This window comes from Mobula birostris, chromosome 24 (assembly GCF_030028105.1).
Source record: "Mobula birostris isolate sMobBir1 chromosome 24, sMobBir1.hap1, whole genome shotgun sequence".
NCBI classification, from domain to species: domain Eukaryota; kingdom Metazoa; phylum Chordata; class Chondrichthyes; order Myliobatiformes; family Myliobatidae; genus Mobula; species Mobula birostris.
The window spans coordinates 53,984,762-53,998,783 of NC_092393.1; the positions used below are offsets into that span (position 1 = coordinate 53,984,762).

Genomic DNA, 14,022 nt, shown 5'->3' on the forward strand with positions numbered 1-14,022 from the left:
CAGCCTACCTGTTTCCTCAACACTACCTGCCTCTCCACCGATCTTCATTTCATCTGCAAACTTGGCAACAAAGCCATCTATTCCATCATCTAAATCATTGATATACAGTATAAAAATAAATGGTCCGAACACCAACCCCTCCGGAACACCACTAGTCACTGGCAGCCAACTAGAAAAGGATCCTTTTATCCCCAATCACTGCCCCCTACCAATCAGCCAATGCCCTAATCACGCCAGTATCTTTCCTGTAATACCGTGGGCTCTCAACTTGGTAAGCACCGTCATGTGTGCCACCTTGTCAAAGGCCTTCTGAAAGTCCAAATATACAACATCCACTGCATCCCCTTTATCTATCCTACATGTAATCTCCTCAAAGAATTCCAATAGGTTCCGTCAGACAAGATTTTCCCTTCAGGGAACCATGCTGACTTTGTCCTAACTTGTCCTGTGTCACCAAGTACTCCGCAACCTCACCCTTAACAACTCACTCCAACATCTTCCCAACCACTGAGGTCAGGCTAACTGGTCTATAATTTCCTTTCTGCTGCCTTCCTCTTCTTAAAGAATGGAGAAACATTTGCAATTGTCCAGACTTCTGGCACCATGCCTTAGTTCAATGATTTTTGAAAGATCATTACTAATGCCTCTACAATCTCTACCGCTACCTCCTTCAGAACCCCAGGGTGCAGTTCATCTGGTCTGGGTGACTTAGGTACCCTTAGGTCTTTCAACATTTTGAGCACCTCCTCCCTTGTCATAGTAACTGCACTCACTTCTCTTCCCTCACATCCTTCAACATCTGGCACACTGTCTTCCACAGTAAAGACTGATGCAAAATACTAATTTAGTTCATCTGCCATCTCCTTGTCCCCCATTATTATTTCTCTAGCATCATTTTCTAGTGGTCCTATATTCACTCTCATCTCTACTTTATTTGTACATACTTAAGACCATAAGATATAGGAGCAGAAGTAGGCCATTTGGCCCATCGAATCTGCTCCGCTATTCAATCATGGGCTGATCCAATTCTTTCAGTCATCCCCACTCCCCTGCCTTCTCCCCATACCCTTTGATGCCCTGTTACTTGAAGCTTTTGATATTGTTTGCTAGCTTGCTTTCATATTTCAACATTTCCCTCCTATTGATTCTTTTAGTTGCTCTCTGTAGGTTTTTAAAAGCTTCCCAATCCTCTATCTTCCCACTAATCTTTGCTTTGTTGTATGCCCTCTCTTTTGTTTTTACAGCACAGTTGTACTATTTTGCCATTTGAATATTTTTTCATTTTTGGAACACATCTATCCTGCACCTTCCTCATTTTTCCCAGAAACTCACGCCATTGCTGCTCTGCTTTCATCCCTGCCAGCACCTCCTTCCAATTTACTTTGGCCAACTCCTCTGTCAAACCACTGTAATTTTCTTTACTCCACTGAAATATTGCTATGTCAGACTTTATTTTCTCCCTATCAAATTTCAAATTGAACTCAATCATATTGTGATCACTGACTCCTAAGGATTCTTAAACCTTAAGCTACCTACTCACCTCCAGTTCATTACTTAACACCCAATCCAGTATAGCTGATCCCCTAGAAGGCTCAACGACAAGCTGCTCTGAAATGCGATCTCACAGGCATTCAACAAACTCACTCTCTTGAGATCCATTTCCAACCTGATATTTTGCAATCGACCTGCACGTTGAAATCTTCCATGACTATCATAACATTGCCTTTTGACATGCCTTTTCTAGTTCCTGTTGCAATCTGAGGTCCACCTCTGTAATAGTGCAAAAAGATCATCTGCCTTATTTCTTATACTCTGTGCATTGAGATATAACACTTTGAGTACTGTATTTGCTACACTTTTTGATTCTGCATCCTTAATACACTGATACTCACCCTGTTTGCTGCAATTTTGTCCTATCATCTGCTTGCCCTTCCTGACAGTCTGACTGCACACTATCTTTGCTTTTTTCAACCATCCATCCTATCCTGAGTCCCTTCACTCCAGTTCCCAACCCCCGTCAATTAGTTTAATCCTCCCTAACCGCAATACGAATAGCATCCAGACTGGAGCCAGTGCCAAAATAAACTCATTACAAGTGAGGAACTGGATTGACCAGCTTTGTTTCTGATGTCATTGATGGAAGAAGTGGATAACAGAATGTATAAATAAGATCAAACAATGTTACCTTTCTTATATCTTCTATTTCCTGCTCTTTATATTTTAACAATCCTTTGAACCGGATGGTCTCTCCCTCTGCTTCCATCAGTTGGGCCTTAAATTCATTGCATCTTTCCTGCAGGTTACGTTCGGAATGTTCCAGCTCCCGTAATTCCGTTTCATATTTGTGACGAACATGTTTAATCCTGCAAAAGGTTGGTTTTACATGTTGGATGGCAGCTGCTTTTCATTCTGTGTAATGCAACAACATTGGCACCCCATCGATCCCATTATTTGCTGTGGTGATACTCAGGTCCCATACCAACAGTTATTACCTTTCAACTGGCAGGCTCTTGAACCAGTGTGGATAACTTCAATTCACCTCAGCACAACTGATTCCACAACTTACGGACTCACTTTCCAAGGACTCCATAACTCATGCTCTCAGTATTACTTATTTAGCTATTTTTATTTTTTATTATTATTATATGCTTTTTTTGTATCTGCACAGCATGTCTTTTTTTTTGAACATTGGATATTTGTCAGTCTTTGTTTGCAAGTAGTTTTTCATTGATTCTATTGTATTTCTTTGTTCTACTGTAAATGCCTGCAAGAAAATAAATCTCAGGGTAGTATAAGGTGACATATACATACTTTGATAATAAATTTACTCTGAAACTTCCTGCAGCAAGCTTTGGTTTGAATGTTGTTTCACTGATGCTTTTGCTTTTAACATCCCCTTTGTTTTTCTCTTTCCAAAAATACTGCCTTATGTGCTATTTCCATCATTACAGACTTCCAGCATTTATAAATCCTTTCTTTGAAAAAATGACAAATGGTGGAAGTCTGTAATGATGGAAATTCATAAATCTTTTCATTCAAGATTGTCTGACAAGTTACAAGGAAGTCCACAACTTAGAACAACAGAAATTTGCAACTAAACAGGTCATTCTGCCCTTCATCCCTGTGTCAATTCTGCGAAAGAGAAAGTGTGCTTAGACCCGTTCCCATACTTTTAGCCTGTGGATCTGCAATTTAGTCTTTCCCCTTCCAATATCTGCTTAATTTTCTTTTGTGGGCTCATCACCTCCCCAATAAGAGCATTTCAGGTCCTAATACATTCCAGCAAAAAGAATTTGCCTGATTTCCCTTCCAGATGGTTTCCAACAATTTTAAATATGAATACTTGCAATGGGAATGCTTTTGTTTTCCCTATTGAATTCTACATCATTATCAACATACCTCTGCATATTCATAGATTTCTGTCTTCTTAACAAATACCCTCTGTAGTATCTTGGATTGGACCAAGCTGGACAAGACTAGGGATGTTGTGGGCAAGTGTTGGGACACAGCGGCATGTAGGGAAATCGTCCGCCAACTGGAAATTCCAGATGCGACCTAATGACGACGACGAGTATCTTGAAGAATAACTTTCAATTGTATTATATTTATACAGCTCTTCCAGAGCTGGTGGTCAATCTTCTACTAACTCAATTAATTTAATCAAATCAAACATCCTTCAACAAATCCACATAGACTCTCCTTGGGGAATCAACAGCTTTCCAAATTAACATTTATTTTGTTCCTGACAACACTACTCAGTAAGCTTCCCATCATCAGTGCTAGGCTCATCACCCTGTAGTTTCTTGGTTTAACCCTCTCTCTTTTCTTGAGTAATAGAATAGCATCAGCAGCCCTTCAGATCTCCAGCAGCATTGGTGAACCCAATGAGAAATAGATGATGTGATCAACTCTGGTTTCTTCAGCAACCGAGGATGCATTCCTGTTTTTTATATACATCAGAATGAGGAAGAAATGTAATTTAAGTGACTTATTCTATTGTGGAATGGTCGTTGGTGCCTGGTAGGATGGTTTGAGTATCTCAGAAACTGCTGATCTCCTGAGATTTTCACACACAACAATCTCTACAGCTAACAGAGAATGGTGTGAACAAGAAAAAAAAAATCCAGTGAACAGCAGTTCTGTGGACAAAAACGCCTTGTCATTGAGAGGTCAGAGGAGAATGGCCAATTGGTCAAAGCTGACAGGAAAATGACAGTAACTCAAATAATCATGTGTTTCAACGGTGGTGTGCAGAACAGCATCTCTGAATGCAGAACACATAGAACTTTGCAGTGGATGGGCTACAGCAGCAGAAAACCACACTGGGTTCTACTCCTATAAATAACAAAGTGGACACTCAGTGTATCTTTCTTATTGTACTTATACTATGCTTCTGCAAAACAACAAATTTCATGACATCAGTGATAATAAACCTGATTATGATTCTGATACCTGCATTGCTATATTCTCGCTTTCACCTCTCCATAAGGTTGAGAACCTATGCAAAGGTGAAATACACTGATTATACTTTAAGCCACTAATTAAAGTACAAAAATATCCTATTTTGCAAAAAAAAACTTCAAAATGTTCTTACGTATTTTCAGCCGCCCTCTCACATTCCTGCTTAGAAACTCTAACTTCTTCTTCCAGTCGTTGAATCACCAGTTCAATTTCTTTGTCCCGTCCTTTGCGTACCTCTTCTTTCAGTCCTCGTTCACGGGTTAGTAACCAAGCCTCCTACAAAAAAAGGAAAATGGTTGAATCTTTCACAGTGCCACCTTGGGGTTCCTTATAATGATTGATTTAACAATTGCAAACCTAATGATTTTAGCTTAAAATAATCAATTGTTCAAATTAAGAAAACAAGCTGATTTGCCTTTGTCTGTGGCTGGCACAGTGTGAGACAAACTGATTTGCCTTTGTCTGCAGCTGACCCAACATGAGATGAGGAACTGCTGCATACTTGTTTTTGCAGAAACATGACTCCTGGACAATATTCCATGCACTATCAACCTTCTGGCCAGGGACTTGTGCTAATATTATTTTTGTGACAGTATATGGTTTTGTAACATACATGGGAGGAAAGATATTGCCAGTGTTTCGGGTCAAAACACAGGATCAAAATTTAAGATTCAAGACCAAGATCAAAATTAAAGTATATTTATCACATGTACATGCTGGGAGCAGCCCACAAGTGTCACCACACTTTCAGGCACCAACAGAGAATGCCTACAATGCTCGGCAGAACAACACAGAACACACAAAGCAACAAAACAACATCAAAGCAAGCTCTGTTCCTCCCTCCCACACACATACATAATTTACGTTTTAAAATTCACCCTTTAGTTTTAACAAAACATTTATTTGCCTAAGCATATTCTCTGTCAAGGTACAATTTCAGCTGTATTAAAATATATTTTGTACACATTTTAACATTAAGTTACCTGTTTCTTCATATAATTTTCTTCCCAAGCCTGTTTCTCAATTTCTAGTCTTTCTTTCAATGATTGAATTTCAGCCTGTTCAAATTAACACGGAAATATTAAAAAGTAGATTGAACTTCTGCTTACATGCATTTGTCTGCAAACTAATTAAGTGAAAGAAGCTCAATATTACCACAGTATATTAACAGACTAAACAAAAGAAATCTGTAACATTCCCTGTGGCAGTTTAAGTAATTAAACCAGTAATCAGCTAGACCTGGATTGAGCCAAATTCAAACTGGGTTTAAATTTGCTCGGCATACACAATGCCTTGAGTTGAAGAAGGGGATTAAACCATTTAAGAGTTAATATTCATGACGTTATTCAGCCATTGCTGGCAGAATGCATAAATGCATGATCAACACAGCTGCAATAACTCCTGCCACTGAACAACCTACCTACAGTAAAACCTACAGACAATGAGCAAAAGCTACTTTGAGACAAGATATCGGGAAAAACGAAAGATATCACAAAATCACTGGAAATGTAATGGTAAAGCAGGTGCTCCTCAAAAAGGTCACAGAAAAAACAAAGTACTGTGTTCCACCCTCACACAAGTGTCCACTTTCAAGGACTCTACAATTCATATTCTCAGTATTATTTATTTATTCATTTTTTTTCCCCTTGTACTTGCACAGTCCGGCTCTTATTTTGCACACTGGTTGCTTGTCAGTGTTTGTGTGTAGTTTCTGATTGATTCTACTGTATTTCTTTGTTCTATTGCGAATGCCTGCAAGAAAATTAATCTTAAGGTAGTATATGGTGACATAAATGTACTTTGATAATACACTTACTTTGAACCATCAGGCCAAAAGCTCTTAGGAAATCCTGAAGAGGAACTTTATTCTAACATCTTAGAAAAATTAAGCACAAATGCTTGCTGGAAATTCCAGTGTGTCACAAATAGGGTGTTGGCATCTGTGGGGCAACAGTAACTATTTAGTCACTGGCTGTGAACCGTATTTGCATTTAATATTTATTATTTATTTATTTATTTATTGAGATACAGCACGGACTAGGCTCTTCCAGCTCTTTCTGCCCAGCAATCCCCCAAATTAAACAGGACAATTTACAACTGGTACTTTTTTGGATTGTGGAAGGAAACTGGAACACTTGGAGGAAATCCATGTGGTCATGGGGAGAACTATACAAACTCCTTAGAGGCAACCGTGGGAATTGAACCCACGTCACTGGTACTGTAAAGTGTTGTACTAACCACTATGCCACTGTGCCACTCAAATATTCGCCACACAGCCTGCTAAAGTCCTTGGGGGGATGGTGGCACAATTGGCTGTAACCATTTCAGTAACACAGATCGATCCAGAGGCAGGGGTTCAAATTCAACAGCAGCTATGAAACTTAAACTTGGCCATATCAATAGGAATAAAATTTCAAAAGATGACTGTCAGTATCTGTATCCAAGACGCTACTGGATTTGCACAAAATGATTCCAGATCCACAGGAGTGTTGTTGACACTTATCAAATTTTGCTGAAGGCCCTTGACTAAGTTGTGCTAATTCATTGTTAAGATCAGAATTTTTAGATTAATCAAATTTATCCATTGCCTACATTAGATTAACTGGCCTGTAATTAAGTAACCTATCCCTTTCACCTTCTTTCAACAATGGTATCATATTAGCAGCCTTCAAATCCTAAAGCTCTACTTTCATAGAGATCTTTCCCACAATAGCAGTAAACGGTAGCTCAGTAATTTTAAATCCTATTGACAGGTTTTCGCTAGACAAGGGAACAAAGTGATAAGGAGCCAAGTTTGAGACATGAAAGCATATGTCAGTAATAACATCCCCACCATTCAGGACATCTTCAAAAGGCGATGCCTCAGAATGGCGGCATCTGTCATTAAGGACCCGCACCACCCTCTTCTCATTACCATCAAAGAAGAGGCACAAAAGCCCGAAGACCCACATTCAACATTTTAGGAATAGCTTCTTCCCATTCGCCATCAGATTTCTGAACAATGAACACTACCTCGCCACTTAATTTTTTCAAATATATTTCTTATTGTAACTTATGCCATATTGTATGTATTGCAGTGTGCCACAAAACAATAAATTTCACTACATATATCAGTAATAATAACACTAACTCATTATTTTTGCACTTTTTTTAATATATTTCTTACTGTAACTTATAGTATGCTTCTTTATGGCTTTCACAATACTGCTGCTGCAAAACATGGCACGAAAGTGATAATAAATATGATTCTGATTCTCATCTCATGAACTGGCAGAACTGGATCAAAGGGATGAGTGGGCTAATGTTGTTAATACATCTTGCTATCTTGGTCAATGTCTCCCATCCACTACATATTGTACTGGGTGGGCACAGGAGTACATTCAGCCAGAGACTCATTGCACTGAGATGCAGCACTGAGCATCATAGGAAGTCATTCCTGCCTGTGGCCATCAAACTTTACAACTCCTCCCTTGGAGGGTCAGACACCCTGAGCCAATAGGCTGGTCCTGGACTTATTTCATAATTTACTGGCATAATTTACATATTACTATTTAACTATTTATGATTCTATTACTATTTATTATTTTTGGTGCAACTGTAACGAAAACCAATTTCCCCCGGGATCAATAAAGTATGACTATGACTATGACATGCAAGGGCCATCCAAGGATCAAATCCTGCTGTATTATTGGCGACGCACAGGACTGCAGATGCTGGAATCTGGAGCAAAAAACAATTTGCTGGAGGAACTCAGCAGGTTGAACAGTATCTCTGGAGCGGGGAGAAGGAATTGTCTGTATTTCAGGCTGAAATCCTGCAGTAGGACTGGTTATGTTCCTCTAGCAGATGGTTTGTTACATTGCTGTATAATTCCCTGCTACTCAATGACTTCTAACAGACCCATATCAGTCACCATCTATTCCCTGCAGATGCATATGATAAAGAGGTTCCAAGAAGAACTATTTCCAAACATTATAAATATACTGGTATTGACCCAGCCCTTACATATATATCCCAAGAGAATTTTACCTGGTGTCGTCTCTCCTGCTCTTCCTTTGCCTTTTCAAATTCCTCCTTCAGGGCTTTTGTTACAAGGGAACAATTCTCCTCCAGCTGACTTCGTAGCTCGTCCAACTCTGCTCGTTGCCTTTATAAAAATAATCAAATATCTGTAAAATATCATGTGCTTAAAAGGAAAGAACTATTTCAAACAACAGTGTTCTATCAATGTCATTTAAATCCAAAAGAATAATCAATGTGATATATAGCATACAAGCTCAGTACATGTTCTTTTGTAAAGCCTTATTGCTAGAGAGTGAAGTCAGACTTGTTACAGCTCAAAGGGTCATTCAACCCACCAAGTCCAAGTCAGCAGAGTTACCAACTTCATGAGGGATGTCGCTGACACAAATTGGTCTCAACTTTTAGTCCCCATTAGTTCCTGCTAGAAGGCAAAGGGTGGAAATACAAGACCTTACATATTTGAACTCTCAGGATGAGTCACTAAACAATTCTATTTGGGTAGGTTCGGTAGCAGTAGGTTAAAGTGTTGTGCAAACAACCCTCACAGGAAAATTATCTTTCAGAAGAGAATCAAGACTCATTGAGCCCTAACAGCATAGATTCAGACCCTTCAACCCATATAGTGCATGCCAAGCTATTATTCTGTCTAGTCCGATCGACCTGTACTTGATCCATACCCCTCCCATCCATGTACTTATCCAAACTTCTCTTAAACGTTGCAATTGAACCTGCATCCATCACTTCCAACCAGTTCATGCCACACTTGCACCACCCTCTGAGTGAAGTTGTTTCTCCTCAGATTCCCCTTAAATATTTCACTTTTCACCCTTAACCTATGACCTCTAATGCTAGTCTTCCCACTCAGTGGAAAAAGCCTGCTTGCTACTCTATCCAAACGCCCTCATAATTTTTTATACCTCTATCAAGATCTCTCCTCAGTCTCCTACACTCCTGGGAATAAAGTCCTAACGTTTTCAACCTTTTCCTATAACTCAGGCCCTCAACTCCCTGGTAAGATTGAAATGGATGAAAAGTGAATTGAAGCTCTACTTAAAATCCCAATTACAGAGTCAACTCACCGAGCTGCCTGCAGATTCAGGCGTTCTTTCTCTTCAGACACTTCAGCATACATTCTCCTTCGCTGTTGCTGGATAGCTTGTTCCTCCTGTTCAAGCTGCTTCTCATATCTGTCGACACACAGCAGTGATCAATTTCATTGTTCAATGCGAATAAGGTAATATCTATTTCTTTTTAAGACTGCAAAGATGTGCCAACTATGCAGGAGAAAACAAGCCAATGAGTTGGGTGGTATTATATACAGAAAACATTCATTTCAAAAAGTTCAACACAGAAGCCAAAGTGCTGAATTTGCTTTTTCATGGCATTCACAACATCAATTTGTAAGAAGTCATGTTAATAAAATTGGAAAGGGACACAGAAGGTCTTCAACACTTATGTTGCTAGTCAACAAATTTCAAAGTATTTAATTTTTTAAAATGAATGCATCAGTACAATTTGATACTTTATATGATTTTTAATGAAACAAAGCTCTAGTTTAAAGTTGTTCTTTATGTGCCTTCCTCAGAGTACCAGGAAACATTTAGAATGGTCAAGTAATCTATATCTAAAATCAGCCACAAAGAGCTTTTATGACCAAATGCAAGTTTGAAGTATAAATCCTAGTAATATTCAAGGTCTAAAATAAAATCATAGATATTAGGGAATAAGGCTGATGCAAACTCGTAAAGTAGACAACATTCAACTCAAGTGGCAGGCAACAATTTAATTCAATTTTCCTCAAACCTCTGCCTGGCAAGATCTCGCTCCCTCTGGCAGAGGTCATCTTTCTCCTTCTCCAGCTGCTCCCTCAGTTCTTCGGTCTGCCTGATGTACCGACGAGCTGCACGTTCATCAGACTGCGCAAGTTCAGCCTCATGCAATGCCTTTAGTTTTTTTATTTCCTGCTTGTGTTTAGCTATTAGCTTCTGAATCTCTGGTTCCAAGCCTGGAAGTCAAACACTTCAGTTATACACGTCGGTGAGTAATGCTATGGAATAAAAATATTATTGAAATGAAATTATACTGTTTACAGCTTCTTATATAAAAACACCTCACTTCAACTACTTCAAAAATCAGAATCAGATTATCACTGCTATATGTCGTTTGTGGCAGCAGGACAGTGCAATACATAAAGTACTCTAAATTATAATAAGAAATATACATAAAAAATAAATAGTGCAAAAAGAGAGCAATAATAGTGAGGTAGTGTTCATGGGTTCAGAAATATGATGGTGGAGGGGGAGATTTTGCTCCTAAAACATTGAGACTTTGTCTTTAGGCTCCCATATGTCCTCTTCTCTGACGGTAGTAATGAGAAAAGGCATAACCTGGGGGCAGTTAAGTATGGATGCTGCCTTTTGACAAAGGCATATTACAAAGGCAAAAAGCTCAGAGACGAAAACACAGAGATGCTGGGGAGCGTAAGAGACACAGGTCGAGATTAAAACATTTGACCTCAAACTTGATTTGGAATTTAGATTTGACCTCGGTTGTTAGGGCTAGACATACAAGGATTGGCAGACAAAATGTATGTTCACAGGGACGATGGCTGAGCAGGTCAGGATATTGAGTAAATGGAAGCTGATGCAAGATATAAGAGGAATAACTGGGGGAAAACAAAGGTGTGGACAAGGCAAGGATGTGACAATCAATTGCCTTCTCAGTCATGTGGGTTTTGAGTAAAAAGCTTTCCTCGGGCTTGAATAGAAGACTGAGGTCACGTAGTTCAGATTAATTGGTTAATTATTAGCTACTAATTCTCAACTCCACGACTGCCAGGAAAAGGCCTACAGGCTTGTATTTACTTGAAGGTCCAATCTTTGCACAAGAAGAAAATGTTTCCATGTTTAACATGGGAGAGGCAGGAAGATAAACATTTTGTGAAGATTAAAATTTTATATTTTAAATAGGGAAGATGCCCATTTAATTAAATCAGCATTTCTCCCCAACACATTTGCAAAATGTATGTACTGAAGTGTGCAGAGCAGCTCATTTCAAGGAAATACATTATGGGATCCCACCACCAAGCACATCTTTCCCTACCCTCCACTATCTGCTTTCCGCAGCAATCGCTCCCTGTGCGATTCCTTTGTCCATTCTCCCTCCTGGCACTTATCCTTGCAAGCGGAACAAGTGTAACACCTGCCCCTACACCTCCTCCCTTACTACCATTCAGGGCCCTAAACAGTCCTTCCAGGTGAGGCAACAGTTCACCTGTGAGTCTATTGGGGTTATTTTTTGTGTTCGGTGCTCCCTGTGTGGCCTCCTATACATCAGTGAGACCCAATGAAGATTGGGAGACCACTTCTCCGAGCATCTACACTCCGTCCACCAGAACAAACGGGATCTCCCAGTGGCCACCCATTTTAATTCCACTTCCCTTCCCATTACGATCTGTTGATCCATGGCCTCCTCCACTTTCGTGATGAGGCCACGCTTAGGTTGGGTAGCCTACAACCTGATGGCATGAACATCAATTTCTCAAACTTCCGGTAATGCTCGCCCCCACTCCCACCTTCACCATTCCCATCCCCTGTTCTCTCTCTCTCTCACCTCATCTCCTTGCCAATCCATCACCTCCCCCTAGTGCTCCTTCCTCCTTTTTCTTTCTTCCATGGCCTTCTGTCTCTTTCACCAATCAACTTCCCAGCTCTTTACTTCATCCCTCCCCTCCAGGTTTCACATTTCACCTGAAGGTCCTTTCTCCCCTCCCTCATCTTTTAAAACTACTCCTCAGAATTCTTACTCCAGTCCTGCCGAGGGGTTTCGGACCGAAACGTCAACTGTACTCTTTTCCATAGACGCTGCCTGGCCTATGAGTTCCTCCAGCATTTTGAGTGTGTTGCTTGGATTTCCAGCATCTACAGACTTTCTCTTGTTTGTGATACAGATTACAACTTTTATCTCTTGTTACTCATTTCTGGGATCTGAGCATTAATTGCCCACCCAAGATGCTCTTCTGGTGACAATACTTAGTGTTGTTAGGAGAGAGTACCAGAATATAGACGAAGTGAGGACCAGAGGTATTCACTCAGTGGCCACTCTATTAGGTGCAGGAGTGGAACCCAATGTGGTTTTCTGCCACTGTAGCCCATCCATTTCAAGATTCAATGCCTGGATCTCTTCTGCACACTACTGTTGTAATGCGTAGTTATTTGAGTTACCACTGCCTTCCTGTCAGCTTGAACCAGTCTGGCCATTCTCCTCTGACCTCTCTCATTAACAAATGAATTCTCTCATTCACCCACAAAACTGGCACTCATTGGGTGTTTTTTTTTTTGCTTTTCGCACCATTCTCTGCGAACTCTATGGACTGGCATGCGTGAAAATCTCAGTTGATTAGCAGTTTCTGAAATAAACAAACCACCCCATCTGGCACCAACAATTATTACATAGTCAAAGTCACTTATATCACATTAACATGTAGGTGTACAGGTGTACCTACTAAAGTGGCTACTGAATGTATTTTCAAATCAGCATGGCGTGCAACTTTGTGGCAACTTAACGTCTAGTGCCTTTGTCCTTTTTATGATACAGATCGTATGTTGGGGAGGTGTTGGGAGAGTTGTGACGTGTTTATACCTGATACACATTGCATCTGTTGTGCAAGATTTGGGAAGGAAATAGTATTTGAACGTTGATCAAGTTTTCATCAAGCAGGATCTGTGGTCCCATATGACGTAAAGATTCATGAGAGTTGTCACTATTGTACTCATCCAGTGAAGTAAAGAGCAGTCCATCATATTCCATCATTGGTAGTGGCTACTCACAACACGCCCGATGATGATCAGGATGCTCTTCCCCACCGCCATCAGATTTCTCAATGGCCAATGAACCCATGAACACTACCTCAATATTTTGCTCTCTTTTTGCACTAATTTAATTTTAATATACTGTATATTTCTTATTGTAATTTATTGTATATTTTATGTATTGTACTGTATTGCTGACGAAAAACAACACATTTCATGTCATATGCCAGTGACAATAAACCTGATTCTGGATTTTGATTAGAACAGACAATTTTATATGTTGATACCTTTTACAGTAATTTCTTTAATTTTCTTTGTTTTCTCATCTATCCATTTCTCTCTGCGGATTTTTTCTGTTGCACTCATTAATTCTTTTAACTTCTTGATTTCCTGCAAACAAAATAATATTGTAAGGATGTTACAAGAAACCCTGCATTTCAAAAAGGGTGATTTTTGAAATTCTCGGATTACAGAAAATAGTGAATGAGAGGAATCAAGAAAATAAGGCTCTTTATATCTTTGAAATAGGATCATAAGATCCTTTAGGTCTGCTGAGCACCAGACAGAACCTCAGCTTAACATCTTGTTGCAGTGGAGTACAACCAAAATTATAAATTAAATCACAACAAAAACACTTATTTCCAGTGGAAAAATATATAAACAGAAAGATATGTGTGTTTAGTTTAGCAATGCTAATTTCCCTAAAAAAAAACAGGTTAAATTGTAA

The 14,022-nt window shown here is 39.5% G+C and overlaps 1 protein-coding gene across 1 annotated transcript in view; it reads right to left on the reverse strand.

The window, feature by feature from the left end:
- Positions 1 to 14,022, reverse strand: part of cep131 (centrosomal protein 131) — a 149,693-nt gene that overhangs the window by 23,726 nt on the left and 111,945 nt on the right. The window contains exons 19-25 of the mRNA XM_072242397.1: positions 13,583 to 13,685; positions 10,288 to 10,489; positions 9,564 to 9,671; positions 8,491 to 8,608; positions 5,445 to 5,519; positions 4,595 to 4,737; positions 2,186 to 2,363 (exon numbers count right to left, since the gene is read on the reverse strand). Coding sequence (XP_072098498.1) covers positions 2,186 to 2,363; positions 4,595 to 4,737; positions 5,445 to 5,519; positions 8,491 to 8,608; positions 9,564 to 9,671; positions 10,288 to 10,489; positions 13,583 to 13,685 — 927 coding nt within the window. The remainder of the gene's footprint in view (positions 1 to 2,185; positions 2,364 to 4,594; positions 4,738 to 5,444; positions 5,520 to 8,490; positions 8,609 to 9,563; positions 9,672 to 10,287; positions 10,490 to 13,582; positions 13,686 to 14,022) is intronic.